The 24403-nt window shown below is 41.8% G+C and overlaps 1 protein-coding gene across 3 annotated transcripts in view; it reads right to left on the bottom strand.

The window, feature by feature from the left end:
* The window catches only part of atf2 (activating transcription factor 2), a 194520-nt gene that overhangs the window by 38387 nt on the left and 131730 nt on the right, over nt 1–24403 (bottom strand). For all 3 annotated transcript variants that reach the window (XM_078552057.1, XM_078552059.1, XM_078552058.1), the window contains exon 8: nt 23910–24017. In XM_078552057.1, the coding sequence (XP_078408183.1) occupies nt 23910–24017 (108 nt within the window). The remainder of the gene's footprint in view (nt 1–23909; nt 24018–24403) is intronic.

The following is a 24403-nucleotide window of genomic DNA, read 5'->3' as shown; positions in this document are numbered from 1 at the left end:
GACTGGAGTCAAACATTCATAGGTGGAATGTGAGGATCTGTGGTGTCTCCTCACTGCATGTTGTCATCATCCTTCACAAATCTAGCAGCTATGAGGGCCTCCTGAGCGCGCTTGTCTCGTCTGGCCAGTGCGAGGGCCTCATCGCCATCATCATCGCCTTTGAGGACCTCCTCATCCTCATCACTGTCGATGTCCTCCTCATCAGAGGAGACCTACAGCTCCTGCGTCTCCTCCTTAGCCAGCTTCTCTCCCCGTTGCAGTGCCAGGTTGTAAAGGGCACAGCAGGTGACAATGATGCATGACATCCTCTGTAGACTATATTACAGGGTTCCACTAGACCAGTACAGGCACCAGAACCTCATTTTCAGCATCCTGATGGTTTGCTCCACCAAGGTGCGAGTTGTAGCATGAGCTTTGTTAAACCTTCGCTGTGCTGCAGTCTGAGGCTATCGCACAGGTGTCATCAGCCACGTCCTCTGCGGGTAGCCCTTGTTCCTGAGGAGCCAACCCTGCAGCCTCTTTGGACCCTGGAAGACATCAGGGATCTGTGACTGACTGAGAATGTAGGAGTCGTGGACACTCCCTGGAAACCATGCACAAACTTGCAGAATGTGTTTGTGGTGCTCGCACACCAGCTGCACACTCATCGAATGGAAGCCCTTGCAGTTGACATAGTTGACCCCTTGTTGCGACGGAGATCTGAGTGCAGTTGATGGCACCCTACACCTGTGGAAAACCTGAGATCTGGGCAAATCCAATCGCTCTTGCATCCTGGCTCTCTTTGTCCCAGGCAAAGTGCATAAAGTTGTGTGCCCTCGCGAAGATGTCATCCGAGACCTCATGGATGTATTTGTGGGTAGAGGTTTGCGATATCCCACAGAGGTCACCTGTGGAGCCCTGAATGGAGTCACTGGTGTAAAAACTGAGCGCCACGGTCACTTTCACAGCCACTGGCAGTGGATGCCCTCCATGTCCCCGTGGTACCAAATCCTGCAGTAGCTGGGAGATATGACCGACCAGTTCCCTAGACATGTACAGTCTTCGGCGACACTGGTCCTTGGTCATCTGCAGGAATGAAAAGCAGCGTCTACAGAGCCTGGGTCTACCTAGGCGCCGACCAACAATTGCTCGCTGTGGCTCTTCAGCAGCGTGGGTGGGAGCCCCAGCTGCCCCTTCTTCTTGAGGGCGCTGCTCCTCCCTCTGCGCAGCCAGGCACCCTCATCGCCCTCTTCATTGTCTAAGCTTTCTGTATGCCACTAGGCATACAGCTAGTTCACAAGGCTCCACGCTCCTGATATACTCCTCCTGCAGGATGAAAGAGAGAGACGCGAGGGTTAGTTTGGGTATACGAAGAACCTCTCCTGGTTAAGTCTGAAGGCTTCTTAACATATCCTGGAGAGTGCTGACCACCACTTAGATGGCCAGAGTTTAGTGCGCTGCATGGCTGCCCGAAACCCTAACTACCTCCGCCCCACTCCACCTGATCGATTGGCACCAGCTTTGCCACTGGGCTGCATGCTGTGCTTTCAGCTCAGGCGCAAGCATTCTCCTAACCCACATTGCAAGGCTGCACTGTTAATTTGAACCATGGGGGAGACTGGTCCAAACCGGGATGATGGCATTGTAAGGGGCTGTGAGCGCCCTTACCAGTAACTGCTCCACAGCTAACTTTAGCAAGGAGCTTGTACAACGTGCCCAGTCGTCCAACTGTTCTGCAGTCCACTAAAATGCACATTTGCAGTCTGTGCCCAAGGGGTGAAAAGCTCTGCAGCACTTCGTGGCACTTGCATGTCTCTGCATTGTTTGAGTGAGCAAATAAGCTAGAGGTCCAATTCCACGCATGCCAATGTGGCTGCGTCTGAACAGTCTAGTCTCAGCTGCAGAAGTCTGGTCACTTTATACAAGGTTTCCCTAATGCATGGCTGCTTCCCTACCCCCAACCCGCACGTGCTTCTGCACTACCTTAAACTGCAGGGCAACGCTTGCACCCACCCTCAAGTCACCTCAACCACAGGGCAGCCTTTGCCCCCGCCCCAAGTCACCTCAACTGCGGGGCAGGCCTTGCTCCCAGGCCTCAACCTCGAAGTCCAACAGACGACCTGGGTGAGCGCTGTGCAACGTTACTGTGCACTCATCTCAGAGTTCCCCTCAAAGTGCAGCCTGCCGAGTTCGTGCTTTATATGTGATGTTGTGAAACACGTTGGTGTGGATGGGCGATCCTGCGTGGTGGATGCTTCCAACGGATTGGCCTCATAATGATATGCAAATACAATGGAGTTCCCGACGTCCGATGGTGGAAAACATGGCCCGCCATCGACAGGCTGAGTGGATAATCGCAAACTGGTTTCATGATGTCGAGAAAATGATTTTTGGCCTTCTCATTATTTTGTCCGCTTATGCCAACGAGCACGCCCAATGTCAGGGTGCACGGACAATTCCACCCTTTGCCTTTCAAAAGTAACTATTTGAATCAAAACAAGGAGCATTAGCTTTAAAAGCGTACTGTTTTTGAAATAGTATGTAATGAATACTTTTCAATAAAATAGATGGTTTGATAAAAGTACCTAACACTGGAATAAAAATTATTTTTGTTATTTCTAAAGTAGAGGCAAATAAGTAAAAATTTAAAATACAGTCTTTTGTACAATTATTTTGTCAGTTCATAACTTCTCAGTGAATTAGATAACTGAAGGTTGAAAATAAGAGATATGTTTTATTATTCCTAAAATTAGGTGCCCTCCCACCATATCTGCTTAGTTATTAGGAAGCATTATAGGTTTGTTTTTAATATTAAATGTCTTTTAAGGATTTTAAAATATTATTTTCTATATGCGGTATATTTAAGTTTGGCCGTTAGAATTCTTCTTAAGGATTCTGTTCACGGAAAGAAAATCATGCCATCCAAGTGAAAGTCAAATTATGAAATGGTATCACAACAGATTTTTTGCATTGAAGTAAAAAAGATGTCTAAATAAAATGTAAAGAATCACATTCAAAGGCAAGTCCACACAATGTACAGTACAATGATTTTTATTTTTAAACATTAACTTGTGCTAAACATCATAAATTTAACCTTTTTAAATACATTGTCACTTCCTGATTTTTCTGTTACTACAATGAATAAATAAAGGGAAAACAACTAATCCCAAATGGCGGTAAATGGCATTAAGCATTTCTAAAAGAATGCTTGGAATAGCATTAAAACTGAAAATTCTCTACTTAACCCTGCCTACAGAGAACATGGCAGAGAAAAAAACACAAGCAAATGTGATGTGTGCTAAAATAAAAAACACGGTTCTTATCCCTTGGTGCACAGTGCAGTGGTGAAATGATTGACAGTCTAGAATATGAACAGCATAGCTATAGAAAAAATGTTTTAAATTTGTTTCAATAAATGTTCCATCTGAATATCTGAAACAATATTGTACTTTAGTTTGAAATTAGAATGGACAACACCATGTGGTATGAGTTGCAAATGAATTATCAACAATAATGTTTGCATTTTTACATCTTAACAATTGAATTGAATTTGAGCCATTATTCAAGTTAAAATTACTTTAGGAAATACTTTAGAATTAAATTTAAAAGCAAAAATTGAGTCATGCAGCATTAAATGACAAAACCTGCAATACTTGATGTTTTGTAAATATATATTTTTCAGCATTAAACTGAAGAGTGTGAAAAGAGAAAAATAAGTTAAAATATTACTGCTTTCAGTTGAACCATGTTTAACAAATTCTGGTTGTTCAAGACTGTTGATTTTGATTGTTCCTTTTAGAGAAACACGAGAGATTTGTAAAGTCTCTTTTCTTATTACAAGTTGACCACTAAAAGTTTTAATTCCTAAGCTTTATCAACCATTTAAAACATGTCAGTTATGCAAAACTGTTAAGTACCCACCAAATCAGTCACTTCATACTTTAACTTTACTGAACAGTGAACTACTTATTTTTATATCTGTTCTTCCTTGCTGCACAGCATCAGCTCTGGCTGTACCAGCAATCATTATATCTGATGACAGTCTTCGGTAAGCTTCACTGCACTACAGCTGTATTAGCTGTCAACTATTCATCTGAATAGACTTAACCAATTTCAGAGTATTCTTTAATTTCATGGATCAAATCAGATTTATATGCAACACAGGATTTTCCCATTCAGATAATATGAATACCCACTCAAGAATTTTGCAATTAGAATGAAGGTAGTCAAAATTGAGTCAGCATACTATTTCATTTAATAGTAGCTGTGCTATTTCATTGGAAAAATTTTCAGCTTGTGTGAAATATATCCTGACATGCTACATAAATTAAATGCAAAAATAAAATTATTTCAAAGAACTACAAGTCCATTTATTTAACTTTTAATTGCTAGGAGACATAAAAAAGCTTCATTATACATGTAGATTATAAAGTATATGCCTCACCTACTTTCCTTATGTCATTTAATAAATGTAGTCCCTGTACAGTGTCATGTGTAGCCCAACAGTGCAAGCAAGCTTTAAGAGTTGCAAGCGAAGCTAGAGCAATAGTTCTCAGGAATGGATGAGAATGAATTGCCCAGAAAACCATTGAAAACAACATTGCTGATGAATAAATATTTCAAATAATTCAACAATTAATTCCATTTGAATAATGTTTCATTGTGGAAACATTGGGGTGAAATTGGAGAACAGCAATATTGTAAAACACGTTGATTGTGAATCTGGCGTTCATTTGGCACCGCGCTGGGTTTTCTTTTCCACTGACTTCAAAACCTGCTACTGATTTGTTAAGAGTCTGATATGCGACTGGCAATAAATAATTTCACCCCAACTTTATTTTATCACTGGGTAAATATAAATGCATGATTACTTTAAAAAAATTAAGCAACATGAAAATCTAAATTAGTTTGTTTAAATTCTGCTTCCTGCAAACTGCAATCAATGATCTTACATGGTCAGATCTGTTATGTTCTTATCACCCTCTGCCACCCCCATTGGCTACAGATATTCATATTTGTTCATTTGTGAAGCATAATTCCTAAAGGAACTGTAAGCTGTAAAAGGAATACAAGGATATCTCTGTGAACACCTGCTAACACTCACTAATACTTTACTGTCACAAGACTGTACATTTTTGACAGCAGCAAAATCACGTATCCTCTCCCACTGGATTAGAAAAAAAATCATTCTACAATTACAGATCTGAATACTGGAAAATGAAATTTATAGGAATGCCACAACTTGTTTAAGTTTTTATTTTCCTGTTTTCTGCTAAATGAATTACACTGGTATGATTCAAATATTGCACAAGATATTAATCACTTTGATATTAATATTTTACTGCCTTAACCAAGTAAAATACTTTTAAAAGTAAACTACCATATAGACAAATACTTTGGATGTTTGCTTTTATGGTAATAATGTACATGATAGACTCTGAATCCTTTGTATGGCTTTAAAATTCCCCCTACTCCCAAAAATGACCGATTCATCTTTCCTTGTTACAAGTAATGTGTTTAATTCTGAATATACAATGGAAAGTCGGTGCCAATGTGCAACAATTTTCTAATAGATAGATTGACAAAATGCAACTAGAATTGGGGAAAGGGAAAAACATACCATTAGCTACCAATTTCAACAAATAAAATGTGGAACATTTTGTCATAGTTAAGAATAGGAATTCTTATTATGGATCTCAGGTATAAAATGACAGGAATGTTTTGTTGCAAAAAGACTGTACTTAAAAGCCATGATAAACACCTATAGAATATTCTTTATATTATCTTATTTAGGACGACATATGGCTATAAGGATTTTTAAAACTACACAGGAAAATAAATTTATAGCTTGACAGCTATTTTGGAATTGCTGATTTTACACTTCCTCACAGGCAAAACAGCATTATATAAGATCAAGATAAAATTTCTGATGAATATATTCACACTATCTTTGTTTCCATCTATGTATATTTTGCCTCTATTTTTATCAGTAGTCTCCTAATTAAAAGGAGTGCTAGTCACTAAATTACTAGTCGCTGAAACACGCATTATATTTATCCGCCTGTCCAATCATATAACTAATGAGAAACCAAGCCAATGCAAATGCTCCTCACATTTTAATGTACCTTTATAAAAAGCTTCACAAATGAATACACTACCATTTTCTTGAGTAACAGAGCCTCTTTTTGGTGGCACAAACCTATCCGTCAACAGAATTTGCTCAATATATGGTTCCTCTCTAACCAGACAGCTTACAGAGAAAGATATTAAGCTCCTGAAACAATCCATGAAAAGTCAAATCCATATTTCATATCTGCCATAAAAACTCATCAGTGTAATAACCCCCCCTTCTCTTGGGTGTTATCCTACCATCTGCTGCTATATTACTTATCTTTATTTTGCAACTAATTAACAGCATAATCTTCTAAATTCAGCAAGTTAATTATCATTATTGTGGTCTTTGCAGCATCATCAGTCCTTCTGAAGCAGTGTCTCTCCACCCCCAGAGAATGTGTGTAAATGAAGCAGGTTGGGAGAGGGTCTGTTTCCTTGGAGCAGGCTCATTAGGTGTTTGCTGATGAGCTCGGCATGCAGGGAAGCAGGTCACAAGAATTCTGCTGAACATGAGGTTCCATACTGGGCTCAGTCTGCTTAATGTATGTTTTTGAACCTTTGCCAAGTTGCCCTCTGTCAGCTCTCACTAGAATGTACCCTACAGCAAACACTGTTGGCTGCCCGCTGTGTGCAAAGCAATTCCTCAGTTTGTCACAGGAATCTTTATGTATAGACATCTACAGGAGCAATAGCTGGTTATAACTAAAACAATAACAAAGCTTTTCCCTAGGCAGCTTAACAGTTACATCTGCAAATTCTTAATCGCCTAATAAGGATGATCAAAAGTCTACAGTTGATAGCAACATATTCTGTGCATATGCAATATTAAATGTGTGTTCCAAAACACATATTGTATGAACCAGTAATACAATGCTATCTACTTCTATCTAAAGGACTGTTGTTAATGTTACTTGTTTTGCTCTAGTTCATTTCAAAATAAAAAGTGTTTCTGTCCTCAGTGAATTGATCAACACAGTCGCACTGCTAGCTCTGCATTTTGATTTTAACCCTTGTAAAACTGCTTCAGATTAATCTGCCTTTCAAACAAGACCAAATCTGTTGTCCTGCTCCTTGCCCAAACCTCTGGCAAGTTTTGCACTGTTTGGCAATAGATGGACTTTAAATTAGATGGGAGATAAAATATTTGGGTGTTCTTACACAAAAAAGAATCATGTGCAATCAGCAACCCTTAGTAACTCTTCCAGTTGTCTCTATTCCAGACGTGTAGCCAAACTCAAGGTTATATAGAGACAAGGGTTCTTTAATCCTCTGGGGTGACAACCTGGTGAGCATATAAAGCAACAGTTACTGTTACTCCAAGTGATCTGGCCAGGAAATCACTGCCACTCTGCATCTTCACAACTTGTTGATATCATAAAATTATTTAGGGCAGAGGAGGACATCAGTGTATCAAATCCATGCTGGCTCTCCATGGAGCGATCTGGTCTGTCCCATTACCCAGCTCTATCCCCTTAGCCCTGCAAGTTCATTTCCTTCAAGTGCCCATCCAATTTCCTTTTGAAATCACTGGTTGGCTCTGCTTTCACCATCCTCCTGGACAGCAAGTTCCGGGTCATTACCAATCACTGCGTAAAAAAACTATTCCTCCTGCATATCTTGCCCAAAGCCTTAAATCAGCGTTCCCTAGTCCATGTACCATCAACTATTGGGAACAAATTTTCCTTGTCTAACTTATCCAAACCCTCTCAGCTTCCTTTGCTCCAAGGAGAACAACTTTAGCTTCTCCAACTTAACCTTGTAGCTAAAATTCCCCATCCTTGGAACCATTCTGGTAAATCTCCTCTGCATCCTCTCAAAGACTCTCATGTCCTTCCTAAAGTGTGGTGACCAGAACTGGATGCAATACTCTAGTTGTGGCCTAACCAGAGCTTCATAACGGTTCAGCATAATTTCTCTGCTTTTGTACTCCACGTTCCTATTTATGAAGCCCAAGATTCCATATGCTTTGCTAACCACTCTCTCAACATCCTGCCACCTTCAAAAATCTATGCATATGCACCCCTAGCTCCCTCTGTTCCTGCAACTATTTATAATTGTGTCATTAAGTCTATATTGCCTCTCTCTATCCCTTCTACTAAAAGGCACCGCCTCACACTTGTCTGTATTAAATTCAATCTGCCAATAATCTACCCATTCTGTTAGCCTACCCATTCTATTAACCTATCTATGTCTTGTTGCAGTAGACTAGTATCATCCTCACTGTTTGCCACTCCTCCAAATTTGGTATGATCGGCAAATTTTGACATATTACTCTGTATTCCAATATCTAAGTAATTTATGTATAGTAAAGAATGCAGTGGTTCGTCCAGCTCCATCTCAGGCCCACCTCTATCAGACTGCTTATCCAACATTCAATCTTGGATAAGCCAACATTTTATGCCCTGCACAAACTACAGACCTTTACCAACAAAGCAATCCTCCACTCTGATTATTGCCCTGGGCTAAACCATAATGTTTTCAACTCAGCATCCTGAGCTATGTCGCCAATACCATATCCTCCCTATCACAGAGACCACTTTTCTCCAAAGACACTGCCCACCATCACCCACCTTCACTGAAATCACCATTTATGCCTTCGTCACCTCCAGACTCAATTACTCAAATGTTTTTTTCTGGCCACTCTCCCATCCTCTGCTCTTCATAAACCAGTTCATCATGAACTACCTACATCCTATCCTGCACCAAGCCTTGCTCACTCATGATTCCTCACGTTGTTGACATACAGTAGTTCCTCAAATACAAATTTCTCCATAGCCTTCACTTTTCTGATCTCTGTAAACATCTCTAGACCCATAATATCCAGGCCACCCTATCCCCAGAACTCTGTTCCTTCGGCTCCAGCCCCTTCTGTATCCTCTCTGTTTACACATTTTGCCGATGACTGTGCACTAGTTGCCAGTTCAGAGCTGAACATGCAATGTAGCTTGGATTTGTTCTCCAATGCATTTGGCAACTTTGGCCTTATGATCAACACAAAGAAAACTGAATAATGTTTCAGCCTATTTCAGGAAAGCCTGAACTTGAGATCAAGGTTTCAGTCCATGACCAGAACCTGTCAGCAGTGGATAAGTTTGCTTATCTCAGCAGCACACACTCTTGAGCTGTCAATCTTGACGATGAGACACATTCAAGAATTGCCAAAGCAAGTGTAGCCTTTGGCAGGCTTCGTACATCGTTCTGGAACAAAGAGTAAGTCTGCCTACCAAACTCAAAGTCTATAGAGCAAATGCCCTGCTCACTCTACTCTACGCATGCAACAGTTGGATTGTGTACCAGCATCACGCCAAGAATCTCAACCACTTTCATTTGAGCTGCCTTCAGAAGTTTCTGAAGATCAGGCAGCAGGACAAAATGCCAGAAACTGAGATGCTTACCCAAGCTGGCATGCTAAGCATCCGCACCGTATTGAGACAGTCACAAATCAGTTGGGCTGGTAATGTAGCCAGAATGCCTGATACTCGCTTACCAAACCGAATCTGCTATGGAGAGCTCGAGTCTGGGGTGTGCTCTCATGGTGGTCAAAAGAAGCACTACAAGGACATTCTGAAGGCTTCACTTAGGAGTTTTGATATCAACTTCAAATTCTGGGAGAAGCTCAACAAGGATCGCTGCGCCTGGCGCAACTAAATAAAAAATGGTACAACCTCTTTTGAAAGCAAGCGCATATCAGAGGCAGAGAGAAAACACAAGGAGGAAACCCTGAACCAACAGCTCTTCCAAAACTCAATCATCTGTAGTATCCTGTCCTATTTGCAGCAGAACATTCTTAGCGCCTTAGATGGCCTTAGCGGTCACCTACGGATCCAACGAACCTTACCAAGCATCCCAGATGATGAACATGGTCATCTTCGCCTCAAAGGATGCACAAGTTTAAACCTGAAGTGGCTGTTTGAAGCAATTTGCTTGATTCACTGGGACTGAGGCTGTCTGATAACCTCACTTCATAATGCTCTTTTTTATTCATTCATGGGATATGAGTGGTGCTGGCAATGCCAGCATTTTTTACCCATGTGTAATTACACTTGAGAAGGCAGCTATGATATGCTTTCTTGAATTGCTGCAATCCATGTGATGTAGATTCACCCACAGTGCTGTTAGATAGGAAGTTCAGGATTTTTACATAGCTTTAGTGAAGAAATTGCAATATATTTCCAAGTCAGGATGGTGTGTAACTTGTAGGTGGTAGCGTTTCCATGTGTATACATTCCTTGTTCTAGTTGGTAGAAGTTGTGAAACACTTGGATGCAGAGGTGTTCCTGGATTGGCCACTAATTTGGCATTAAACATGGCTGCTGCATGACAAGGCTAGTATTAACAATAACATCTTGCATTTATAATGTCTAAAACATATAAATACCACAAGACGTTTCATAACCAGCTGCAAGGAAATGTTGAAGGCGAGCCACAAAGTGAAGACTTTACAAGTGATGATCAAAGATCCTTACCAGAGAGCAACAACCAATGAAAGTGGGTCACTCAGGAACAGTAACAGATTTTGTAGTCAGGTGATTCCCAAAGCCTAAACAGGTCACTAGAGACAAGCAGGCACTCACAGAACATTCAAGAGTTTTTATTAATCCAAAGCTACAATGCTGATTGGCCAGGAAGGTAGCTTAAAGACTAGACATTCCAAGGCCCCTGGTCAAAGATACACGTTATAGTTTAGTAGTTAGAAGGGATGCCAAGGCTGCAAACTAATTGGCCAGAAGAATGGTTATGGGTCTAGAATGTTCCAAGAACCTCCAGTTAGAGATACAAATTAGAGTTAGATTGATGTGGGGCCTCAAGGAGTGCTCTTCCCATTGGTCAAGAGTTGCGCATATTGGGTTAGAAGTCGTTAGTTGTAAATGCTGTAAAGCTACCTGCAAAAAGGATATAAAAATACAAGTGCATCACTAAGGTCTTTGCGCTTGCCAAGGGTTAGCATTTGTCAAAGAACATTTGCTACGGGGAATTTGTTGGGAGAGACAGTTAGAAGTAGGAATTTGCCATGAGAGCACTTGCCAGGAGTAGGGCGCTTGCCAGCAAGTTGGCATTTGCATAGAACATTGACAGTTGACGGGTATTTGACACGGCCTGAGGGGTTGGCTTAAGAACCCAGTACTAGGCTTAGTTAGTGACCTAAAGTAGCTATCAGAGGACCGATGATTTCTGTAAGAATCCAGTGTTAGAGATCAGTGGATCCAGTACAGACAAGATTGACAGGGCTAAAGTAATTAATTGCCTTAAGAGAGAGCGAATAGAAAACATATAACCACTTAGCTGCCCAGGAATCATTCAGTCAGTTAAAGTCTAGCTCGGGAGAACCAGTAGCAAAGCACAGTCTCAGTAATTTTGGGAAAGTCCCAGTCTTTGTTAGAATGCTGTTTCCACCAGAGAGAGAGAGAAAGAACACTTAGTAGGCAGCAGTGAAGGTGGACTGGAAGTTGAGGGTTGGAAAAGGATCCACTAGAGTTAAAGTCTTAAAGCTGCAAAGGGATTTGTATGTACATTAGAATTAAGTTGGCTAAGCTAAAATCTCGAAGGATGTCGTGAGTCAAGAGACGAGGTTCAAGGAACCAAGAGAAGACTCCAGAAGTCCCGGGATCCATGTGAAAGACAGACTGACACACATTAAACTTGTGCATCATGCCATGCCTTGACTGAAGTGTTATGTATCAATCTTTATTGTCTAATAAACCTTGAAAATTTGCATTCAAAATTAGTGATTGTCCTTTTTGCCAATATGGTTACTCCCCAACAAGAATATTCTTACTCTAGGATTAGTATAAAATCTAAATCCCTACAATGCTGACACAATGCCCTTATCTAATAGGTACAAGGTTCTTTTCACCTCTGTGGATGAGGGCAAAGTCTGCAGGATGGATGAGCAAACTGACCATGGCACTATAGTACAAGAGGTCATTCAAGTAGGGGTGGGGGTGGGGGGTAGTGAAAGGAACATGTAGGGGACAATATAGTCAGAATAAAATAGCTACTGTCCTCTGCAACCACAACTGGGAGTTCTCAAATTTATGTTGCCTTCCTGGTTTCTTGCGGCTGCATAGGAACTTAGAGTGGGAGGTGCAGGATCCAGTTGCCATGATCCATGTAGGAATCTACACCATAGGTAGAACTAGAGCTGCTCAGAGTTTCAGGAGCTAGAGTCGAAATTAAAACACAGAACCTCACACAGATAAATCCCAGGACTGTTACCTGAACGAGGGATAAATACATTAATGGTCTAGACGAAGGAACTGAGGGCATCCTGGCTAAGTTTGCAGATGAAACAAAGATAGGTGGAGGGGCAGGTAGTATTCAGGAGGCGGGGAGGCTGCAGAAGTATTTGGACAGGTTAGGAAAATGGGCAAAGAAGAGGCAGATGGAATACAACGCGGGGAAGTGTGAGTTCATGCAGTTTGGTAGGAAGAATAGAGGCATAGACTATTTTCTAAATGGGGAGAGAATTCACAAATCTGGAGTGCAAAGGGACTTAGGAGTCCTAGTCCAGGATTCTCTTAAGGTTAACTTGCAAGTTGAGTCGGTAGTTAGGAAGGCAAATGCAATGTTGGCATTTATTTCGAGAGGACTAGAATATAAAAGCAGGGATGTGCTGCTGAGGCTTTATTAGGCTCTGGTCAGACCATATTTAGAATATTGTGAGCAATTTTGGGCCCGGTATCTCAGGAAGGATGTGCTGGCCCTGGAGAGGGTCCAGAGGAGGTTCACGAGAATGATCCCAGGAATGAAAGGCTTAACATATGAGGAATGTTTGAGGACTCTGGGTCTATACTTGATGGAGTTTAGAAGGATGAGGGGGGATCTGATTGAAACTTACAGAATACTGAAAGGCCTGGATAGAGTGGACATGGGGAAGATGTTTCCATTAGTAGGAGAGACTAGGACTCGAGGGCACAGCCTCAGAGTAAAGGGAAGACCTTTTAGAACAGAGATGAGGAGAAACTTCTTTAGCAGAGAGTGGTGAATCTATGGAATTCATTGCCACAGAAGGCTGTGGAGGCCAGGTCATTGAGTGTATTTAAGACCGAGATAGATAGGTTCTTGATTGGTAAGGGGATCAAAGGTTACGAGGAGAAGGCGGGAGAATGGGGTTGAGAAACTTATCAGCCATGATTGAATGGCGGAGCAGACCCGATGGGCTGAATGGCCTAATTTCTGCTCCTATGTCTTATGGTCTAAATTAGAAGGTTAAATGTGTGGCTAAAAGTGTGGTGTGGGAGACAGGGATTTCACTTCATAGGCACCAATACTGATAAGAGGAAGCTATTCCTGGGGATGGTCTCCCCTTAAACCGCGCTGGGACCAGCGTCCGAGCGAATTGAATAAATAAAGTGGCAGGTAGGACTTTAATCTAATGAGAGGAGTGTGTGTCTGTGTGTGTGTGTGTGGGGTGGGGGTGGGGGGTGGGATGATGATGTTACAGGGAAGATTCAGGAAAAGGTAAATTTAAAAGCAGTAAGAAAAATGTCAAGGCAGTAGAGCAGAGCAATGGTTTTTGTAAAAAAAAATGCAGAGTGGGTCAGGAAAGAAAAAGAGCTTAACAAAAGTAATAGGGAATTAATGACTAAGGTGACATCAGGGGAAAAAGAAAAAATAAACTGCTAAAAAGCATTCACAACAAAATAGATGAATTAATAGTACTGATAGAAATAAACGGTCATGATCTTATAGCCATTATGGAGATGTGGTTGCAGAGTGACCAAGCCAGGAAATAAATTTTGTGGAATTCTTGACTTTTAGAAGTGATATGCGAAATGGAAGAAGTGGAGGGGTAGCCCTGAGAATGAAGGATGAGAAAAAGAAAGTAAAGAGAAGGGATTATTTCAATTGAGAAAATCAAAATGTAGAATCAGTTTTGGGGGAGCTAAGAAACAACAAGGGGCAGAAAACATTGGTGGGAGTAGTCTATAGGCCCCCTAACAGCAGTTGTATCTGGCAGAGTAAAAATCAGAAAATTAGGGTGGATGTAACAAGGGCAATATAATAATCATGGGAAACTTTAATCTTCATATAGACTTGGCAAACCAATGGTACGAAGGATGAGTTCATGGGATGCATTCATGACAGTTTTCGAGATCAGTATGACAATGAACCAATTAGGAAACAGGCTAATTAGATCTAGTATTATGCAATGAGACTTGGTTAATTAATAACCTTGTTGTTTTCTAGCCTCTGAGGAAGAGTGATCATAATATGATGGAATTTTATATTGAGTTTGAGAATGATTTCGTTAAGTATGAAGCTAAGGTCTTAAACCTGAACAAAGCAAACTATGTAGGTATGAGGGGCAATATGGCTAAAGTAGATTGGGAAACTAAAAGAAATGACAGTATATAGGCAGTGTCAAACATTTAAAGACTTAATCCATAATCCACAACAACATATATTCCCTCAAGGGATAAAAGGTTTATGGAAAAAGTAGTCCAACTGTAGCTAACAAGAGAAGTTAAAGTTAATATTAAATTAAAGGAGGAGACTTATGATGTTGACGAAAAGAATAATAAGCCTGAGAATTGGGAGAATTTTAGAATTCAGCAAAGGAGGACCAAGAAATTGATAAAGGAAGAGAAAATGGAATATAACAGTAAACTAACAAGGGACATAAAAACAAATGTTGAATAGGTATATAAAAATGAAGATATTAGCTAAAGTAAATATGGGTCCCCTAGAGGCAGAGACAGGAGAAATTATACTGATATATAAGGAAATGGTAGAGACATTAAACACATACTTTGTATCTATCTTCATGGTAGAAGACATAAAAACATTCTGGAAATAGTGGGAAACTAAGAGAAACCATGTGAGAATGAGGAACTTAAATGAATTAGTATTAGCAAAGAAATTAATGGAAGCTGAGAATTCCCCTGGACCTGATGGCCTATATCCTAGGGTTTTGAAGGAAGTGGCTACAGAGGTAGTAGATGCACTGGTTTTAATCTTCTAGAAATCACTTAATTCTACAATGGTCCCCATGGACTGGAAGGTAGCAAACAACCCTGTTTATGTTACGTTAGTGTAATACCATTAAAGAAAGGAGGGGGAAAGATAAACCAGGAGACTATAGGCCAGTTAGCCTGATATCAATGGTAGGGAATTTGCTAGAATCTATTATTAGGCACTTGATAACAGGGCACTTAGAAAATCATTATCTGACAACAGAGTCAACACAGATTTATGAGAGGGAAATTGTATTTGACAGATCTGTTAGAGTTCTTTGTAACTAGCAGGGTGGATAAAGGGGAACTAGTGGATGTAGTATATTTGGATTTTCAAAACAACATTCAGGGTAATATATTAGCCTAGATTGAGGATTGGTTAGCAGAGGAGACGCAGAGTAGAAATAAAAGGGCCATTTTTAGATGAGCAGATTGTAATTAGTAGGGTACTGTAAGCATCAGTCCTTGGGTTCAGCTATTTACAACGTATGTCAATGACATAGTTAAGGGTAATGTGAACAAAATTTGCTTTTGATGCAAAGTTAGGTGGAAAAGTAAACTATGAGAATGCAAGCAGGCTGATAAAGGATTTAGACAGGTTCAGTGATTGGGCGAGAATATGGCAGATGGAATATAATGTGGAGAAATGTGAAATTATCCATTTTGGTAGAAAAAATAGAAAAACAGAATATTTATCAAATGTTGAGAGACTGAAAAAAATTTGTTATTCAGAGGGATCTGGGTGTACTTGTATACGGAACCAGAAAGTTAACTTGCGGGTACTCAACTAAGAAGGCAAATGGTGTGCTAGCCTTTAATACAAAGGGATTAGAGTATAAGCATAACGAGGTCTTACTACAATTATATCAGGCATTGATGAGCCCACATCTGGAGTAGTGTAGAGTTTTGGTCTCATTACCTAAGGAAAGATATACTTGCCTTAGAGAAGTGGTTCCCAAAATAGGGTACGGCAGATGTCTCTAGGGTTATTTTCTCTTCATTGCATAATGGCGGATTTTCAGGAATGAGAAATTTTTCCTGACCTCCACCTTAGTCTAGGGGTTCTCAAACCAAAGTGTCTCTAGTGCCAGCTGGAAAATATGCAGTTATGCCTCTTAGCAGCAAGCGTGCAAGAGCTAACATGTGATTGGTGGAGCAATGAGCGGCAGGAAGATGAATGGCGGCATATGAGCCTGAGCACCAGAGTGGCGGTGCTGCAACATTAGCAACTGCTGGTCCAAACACTGCCAACTGGGAGAGGCAGCTGCTTGAACGGCACCTCAGCAGGCTGCTGGGCGAACACGGCCTGCCTGACCGAGGCCATCACCCTGATGGAGCTGTCTCACAAAGGTACGACGGAGTGATTGGGGATAGGGGCGTCTTGGGAAGAAGGGCTGCTGAATGAAGGAGTGAGTCAGGGCAGAGCGCTTGGGAAGGGCAGCTGCTGAGTAAGTGAGTGGGGGGGAAAGGGTTTGGGAAGAGGGGTTGCTGAGTGAATTGGGGGGAAGGGGCTTGGGAAGAGGGGTTTGAAAAGAGGGGCTGCTGAGTGTGAGTGGGGAGAGAGGTTTGGGAAGAGGGCTGCTAAGTGTGAGTGGGAGGGTGGGGTATGGGAAGAGGGGCCCCTAGGTGAATGAGTGGGGGGAGGGGTGTTTGGGAAGATGCGTTGCTGAATGAGTAGGGGAGTGTGTTTGAGAGGTGGGGCTGCTGAGTGAGTGAGTGAGTGGGGGGGGCGTTTGGGAAGAGGGGCTGCTGAGTGGGGGAAGGCGGATTTGGGAAGAAGGACTGCTGAGTGAGCGAGTGGGAGGAGAGGCTTGGGAAGAGGGGCTGCTGAATGAGTGAGTGGGGGGAAGGGTTTGGGAAGAGGGGCTGCTGAGTGAATGAGTGGGGGAAGGGGATTTGGAAGAGGGGAAGCTGAGTGAGTGGGGGAGGGGGTTTGGGAAGAGGAGCTGCTGAACGAGGGGAAGGGGGATTTGGGGAGAAGGACTGCTGAGTGAGTGAGTGAGTGAGTGGGGGAAGGGGCTTGGGAAGAGGGGATGCTGAATGAGTGAGTGAGTGAGTGGGTGTGGGGTTTGGGAAGAGGGGCTGCTGAATGAGTGGGGGAGGGGTTTTTGGGAGAAGGGCTGCTGAGTGAGTGAGTGGGGGAGGGGTTTGGGAAGAGAGACTGCTGAATGAATGAGTGGAGATGTGGGGGTTGGGAAGAGGGGCTTCAAAAGCTTATGCTCCAAATAACAAGCTCAACCATCACACTGATGGTAAGTAAAAATAAATTATTATTATAGGACATGTTTACCTGCAATGCACAATTATAATTATCATTCGTGGTGGTTTTGTGTTAAAGAGCACTCAGGGAATCCAAGTTGCTTTGGCAACATACACTTTTACATGCATGTTGTAATCTGGGGCTGTGGATAATAATGCTAGAGACTCCAACTTTCTTTCCATCACATGGCTGACCAGGAATCTCTCCCACTCTTACCACCTGCCAATGGGGTGTGTTGGGAGGCTTTGCAGGGTGAGACAGGTAACACCTGTTTGGCCGCATTATAAACCACCTTCCTTGGCCATCATGGGATGGGTCTTGAACACGGAGCTTCTGACTCGGAGGCAGGGTGCTACCTGTTGCACCTCAAGACTTCATGTGGTTATTAGAGGGGTTGTTAAAAAGAGACTGCTTGTAGGGGTACACAAAAAGTTGCTAAATCTTAAGGTAGGTACACAACCAAAGAAGTTTAGGAACCACTACCTTAGATGGTGCGTAAAGTGGATTAACTGGATAGCTTCCTAGGATGAGGGGTTTGTCCAATGAGGAGGGATTGAGTAGACTAGGCCTATATTCCCTGGAGTTTAGAAGAATAAAAGGTGATAAAATTCTTAAGGGTTTGTCAGTGTAAATGCTGAGAGGCTGTTTCCCCTGGCTGGAAGTCATCATCAAAGAACAGCTATGAGGGAAGGAACAGAAATCATCTGTCCTTTCAGTGTCCTTGAAGAGATGAAGAGAAAGCCACATAGCTCTTGGGGAGACACACAGCAGCAGCAGTAGGAGATAGGGAAGTAGGACGTGAACTACCAAACACAAGTTGGTAATAACAGAAATCATCTCCAATCCAGCTAGCATAGTCACATCTCATTGCTCGGTCACAATATTGCTCCCTACAAGCTCCCTACCAGGTAAGGCAGAGTATAAAACTAAAGGAAATGCCTTACACTAGTGTCAAGAGAAGTGATAATCCAGTGGACAGAGAAAAATATAGAAAGCAACAAAGGAACATAAGAAAATATTAAGAGCTGCAAAAAGGAAACATGAAAAAACTTGCAAGAAATATTAAGGCTAATAGTAAAAGCTTTTATAAATATATTGAGAGTAAGAGAATGGCTAAGGACAACATGGGTCCATTAAAGACAGACATAGATGATACTCTAATCGATAACAAGGTAATGGCAGATTTATTAAACAAGTATTTGTGTCCATTTTCATAGCAGAGGAAGTGGATAAAATACCAGTGATAGTAGATAAATTAAGGAGAAACTTATTAGATTCAATATAAGTAACAAAATGGTAATGAAGAAATTGATGGGATTCAAAGTCGATAAATCTCTAGGCCCTGATGGTTTCTACCCCAGGGGATTAAAAGGAGTGGGTGAAGGAATTGTAGAAGCTTTAGTCATATTCTTTCAAAGATCTCTTGGTTCAGAAAATGTACCATTAGATTATAAATTTGCCATTATCACTCCATTTTTTAAGAAGGGTAGGAGAATAACTACAGGCCTGTCAGTTTAATACCAGTTGTGGGGAAGTTACTACAATCTGTCATTTGGAACAAAGTATCTGAGCACTTGAACAATTATGAGCTGATCAGAAACAGCCAACATAGCTTTGTTAAACATAAATCATAGAATCACAGGGTGGAATTTTTGCCAAGGAAGCAGACAATGTGAGCCGGGTTTGTTATTGGGTTAGAAAGCCACTTGATCGGAGGAAAACTGATCATAGTTAAGATTTTCATGTGGGTAAACCCTTGACTGGCATAGAGAAGGGTTCCCAGTCCAATTAAGGGCTGAAAGTGGGCTCTTGAAGCTGGAAAGCCAGAAGCTTCAGAGAAGCACCCAACTGCAGTACAAGGTAAGTAACTGGGTGGGCGTCTCAACAAGAAGTGCCCTATCAGCCACATTTTAAAAAAAATTAATCAAAAAACACAAAAAGCAGCGAAGGCACCACTGTGGAGGGAAGTGGACGGGGGGAATCAATGTACAAGGTGGCCTTTGGCTGTGTCCCTGTTCAGGAGGGCAAGGAGGGCCCATAGGCCCATCAGCAGCACTAGCACGCCAGCATCCCACTGGGTGCTCACTTCTAGGTAGTTGATCTGCTCCAACCCGCTGTCGTGAGACTGAGGGCTGACTGGAAAATCCTATTTGCCTGCCTAAATTTACCTTTAACAAGGCTCTTAATGAGCTTTGATGAAGAGTCATACGGACTCGAAACGTTAACTGTATTCCTCTCTGCAGATGCTGTCAGACCTGCTGAGTTTTTCCAGCTATTTTTGTTTTTGTTCTTAATGAGTCTAATTGCCTGGCTTACTCCTGGCGGGGTGGCAGCCTTCCTTGGCCATGAACTCGCCTCCCCAAAAGGCCAATGCCTGGAATGATGACCCAGCACTGACATGCCACTCGGCACCAGTATTTTCAGTGCTCCCCCACGCCAATTCCCACCTTCTGAAGGGCCCAAAAATTCATCCCATAGAGTGATATAGCACAGGAAGAGGCCATTCTATCAATCATGCCTGTGCTAACTTTTTGGTAGAGCTTTCCAATTAGTCCATTCCATACTCTTTCCCCACAGCCCTGTAATTATTTTCCCTTCAAGTACTTAGTCAATTCTCTTTTGAATGTTACTATTGAATCCAATTCCACTACCTTTCAGGTAGTGCATTCTAAATAACAACAGCTTGCGGTGTAAAGAAATGTTTCCTCATGTTGCCTCTGTTTTTTTGCCAATCACCTCAAATCTTGTGTGCACTAGTTACCAACCCTACTGCCACTGGAAAGAGATTGTCCTAATGTACTCTGTCAAAACCAGACATGATTTTGAAAACCTCTATCAAATCTCTTCTTAAAATTCTCTGCTCTAAGAAGAACAATCCCAGATTCTCCAGTCTCTCTACATAACTTGAGTCCCTCATCCCTAGTACCATTCTCGTAAATCTTTTCTGCACCCTCTCTAAGCCTTTGACATACTTCCTGAAGCGTGGTGCTCAGGATTCAACAAAGTACTCAAACTTTGAAATTATGCTCAATATATCCAAGTCCAGATCATTAATACATATCAAAAAGAACACTGAAGAGCTCTGTTGTTTTCCTCCTGTCTGAAAAACAACAATTCACCATACTCTCTGCTGTCTATCCCTTAGCCAATTTTGTATCCGTTTTGTCACTGTTCCTTTAACTTTGTTAATAAGTCTATTCTGTAATCATGACTGACTAATCTTTGAGGAGGTCACAAATAAGTTAGATCAGAGGATGTCTATGAGTGTTATCGAGTGTTATCGAATAGACTTCCAGAAAGCTGTCGATTAAGGTTCCACAAGAGATTATTGGCAAAAATAAGATAGTATGGAACTGGAGGTAGCCCTTTGACTTGGGTTGGAAGTCAGTTGGGAAGTAGGAGCCTGAGAAGGGGGTAATTGGTATGTACTTGGCTTGGAAAAAATCGACAAGTCATGTTCCCAGGGATCTGTTCTGGGGCCTCAACTTTTCATCAGAGTTATTACTGACTTATATGAAGGAAGAGAGAGTTGTATATCCAAGTTTGCACATTATGCTAAGCTAGGAGAGATGGATGCAGCAAGTTGCAAAAGGACGTAGACAGATCAAGTGAGTGGGCAAAACTAAGGCAAATGAAGTTCACTGGACATATGTAAGGTCATTCAATTCGGACCCAGCTTAGTGCTATGAAACAGGTTTTGGGATCAGGTTGGTACAAGTGAATGGAGAGGGCAGGGAGATAAAAGGTATAAATACTGTAGAGTAAGGAAAGCAAGAGGGGCCATGGGAAGACATGGCAGTTGGGCATGATACAGAATGGGCAGAGACAGAGAATAAAGGAAAAAGATACAGGAAGAGGGTGAGACAGGGATAGGAATGCAAAGAAAGAAAAGACATGGGGACAAGTAAAGAAAGCAAGAGAAGAGGAGGTGGAGCAAGGAGATCAGGTATGGTGTGAGGCAGATAGAGTGAAAGATATAAGAATTCATTTTCCTCCATCCATCTCGGAAATATGGTCTCATCTACCCATTATCATTATGAACAGTTGCTGAATGGACATATATATATTGAAATTCATTTGCCAATTATAAGTGTGAAGTATTGCACTTTGGCAAAAAAAAGAAGAAAAAATCAGATTGCATATTACTTGGAAATTAAGAATCTAAATGGGTAGAGGAGCAAAGGGAACTGGGAACACAAATGCACAAATCGCTACAAGTTATAACACAGGTCAATAAGGCCATAACAAAAGCAAATCTAGCACTAGGGCTTATATCTAGAGGGATGGAATGGAAAAGTAGAGAAGTTACACTAAACTTGTATTTAACCTTTGTTAGACTACACTTGGAGTACTGTACAAAGTTCTGTTTGCCATATTATAAACTTGATATAGAGGCATTTGAGAGGATGCAAAAAAGATTATAAGGATGATACAAGAACTGTAAGGCTATAACTATCAGGAAAGAATGAACAGCTTGCACTTCTTTTCTTTTGAAAAGAGAAGGTTAAGGGTAACCTAATGAAGATTCTTAAAATTATGAGCTTTGATATAGGAGGCACAGGGGTCAGAATTTTCCCAGTCCTGTGGAGGTGGGCTTGAAGGCAGGGATGGGGGCCAGGAAGTAAATGGAAAACCTCTTCGGCTGCTCACTACTGTCCCGTTTCTGGGCAAGTTTCCAAGGGGTGTGCTGCCATGGAAATTGGCAACCCACTCCATGGAGGCAGTCAATTAGGCCATTTAAGGCCCCACTTAGGGGCCATTTTCAGATGCGGACAGCATTTTCCAGTGTCAGGCTAGCCCTACACTGAGTCTGGAGGCTGAAAGCAATTTAGAGGCAGCCTTCAGCATCATACTTGGATTCCACCAGCCTCTACTCTCACTGACAAATAAATGAGCCGCAAGTATAATAAGGCTGCAAACCTAAAGAAAACCAATCCTGTGGAGGGGTTTCCCCTCCACACTAATAGTCCTTATGGGCCTTTGTAAATTTTAAATTTTCAGCAGGTTTCCGAGAATGCTTCCATTTTGAGGTGGCCTCACACTGGCCATTCTACCTCAGCAGCGTCCACTGGCCATCCAATGCTGAAGGCCCACCTATTAGGCTTCCTGCTTCGGGAACCCTCCCGCCGTCTTTAAACAGATGGCAAACGTGGAGGTAGCCAATTAGGAATCTGTCTCATGTAATGAAGTGCCAGCAGGCGATTTGACGACGAGCGCAAACTTAAGACCCGCATATCGTCCTGAAGTTGGGTTTCCAAAACCCATGGGAAAGTTCAGCCCAGTGAGCATCTTTTTCCTTATGGGGAATTGTAAAACCAGAGGCCATCAATTTAAGATAGTCATCAAGAAATCACATAAGAAATTCAAGGGAAACTTCCTTATCCGGAGAGTGGTGAGAATGTGGAACTCAGTACAACAGCGAGTAGTTGAGGCACACAGTATTGATGCATTTAAGGGGAAGCTAGATAAGCATATGATGGAGAAGGTAATAGAGGGTTAGGCTGAAAGAGTTAAATGTGGAACGGTGAGAGGATTTTCGAGTGAAGCATAAGTGCCTGAATGACCTGCTTCTGTGCTGTATATTCTATGAGAAACACAATGGGAGACATAGGAGTAATACAATAAAAACAGCATGTCTGCTGTTCATTTTCTGTCACATAAAATTTCAAATTGAAATATAAGGAAATATAGGCAGTCACTTGGAAACTCTTCAGGAACAGAAAACACTTATCAGAAGGAAGGGAGAGGTCAAGGGGAGAGAAGGGAGGGGAAGAGTGGGGAATATAGGGAGAATGGGGCAAGGGAATGGGAGAAGTGGAGGATGGGATTGGAAAAGGGTAAGTGGGAGGGTAGGTGGAATGGGAGAGAGGACAGGTGAGGAAGCAAGAGGACAGAGAAAAGAGAGGGAAGGGGAAGGAGAGAGATAGGGAGGAAGGGTGAATGGGAGGAAGGGTGAGGGTAAGGAAGGGTGACGAGGAAGGAAGAGGGAAAGTGGATTTGGGAGCAGGAGTAAAGGAAAAGGAGTGTAAATAGTAACTGGTGGGGAGGAGGGACAAAGAGGCGAGAAGGGATTGGGAGGAGAAAGGAGAGAAGAAATGGCAAGTGAGGGGAGGAAGGAGGGATACTAAAATAACCATGTTCAGGCATATCAGCCTAGATCGTAACCTGATGCCAATTTTTAAAGCACAAAATTTGATGTCATTGTGTTTGTCAAATGGTATGCCAGCATACAAGAATTAAAGTACTTTTCATGCTTAAAACTAGTTTTAGACCCGGTCCTCATATTGACAGCCTGAAAATTCACAAGGAGGACCTTGAAAATGCATTAAAATAAAAAATGAAGAATATCACCAGCAAATAATTAAAAATGCCCAATATATTTTCTATTAACAGCCACATAAAATAGGGTCCATACATAATGGGACCCAAAAGTAAAGAGGATTAAAAAAGGTTGCTGAATCCTTGATCATATTCTGTTTGAGTATCCATGTGTTTTCTGCTTGCATTCTTGATTTTACACTTAAGCACTGGAAAAAGATACGATAGATAAATAAAAGTCGTAAGACATAAGTTGTACATATATATATTTTTGTTTTTACCAGTTTGGCTTCTGACTGCAGAGGTTGTGGGGAGGGAGGTTCAATGTTGTTGACTGGAGGACCTGGAATTCCAGGGATATTAGGCACCATGGTGACAGGCCTGATTATCTAGTGGGTAGAAAATGGAACAGCATAAATAGACTAGTCAACAAAGCTTTAACAACAACACCAACACTTGCACTGATATCATTCCTCTAATGTAGCAAACCATCCCAAGGCACTTCATTTTCAGACAAAATGGCTATTGCACCAAAGATTTCACATAACTAGAAATATGGCAAATGAGATGGGTTTTAAGGATATTCTTAAAGAAAGGGTGGGAAGCGGAGAAGCAGAGGAATTCTGGGGTTTATAGCTTAGTCAGGTGAAGGCATGTTCTCAGTGGTGGGATGAAAATTGGTGGGAAGGTGGGGGAAAGAATAGGACAGGATGCACAAGAGGCCACAGTCAGAGAAACAGAGTGTTTTGGAGGGTTGTAAGGCTGAAGAGGTTTA

This window comes from Cetorhinus maximus, chromosome 11 (assembly GCF_964194155.1).
Source record: "Cetorhinus maximus chromosome 11, sCetMax3.hap1.1, whole genome shotgun sequence".
NCBI lineage: Eukaryota > Metazoa > Chordata > Chondrichthyes > Lamniformes > Cetorhinidae > Cetorhinus > Cetorhinus maximus.
This window is presented reverse-complemented; position numbering and strand designations above follow the sequence as displayed.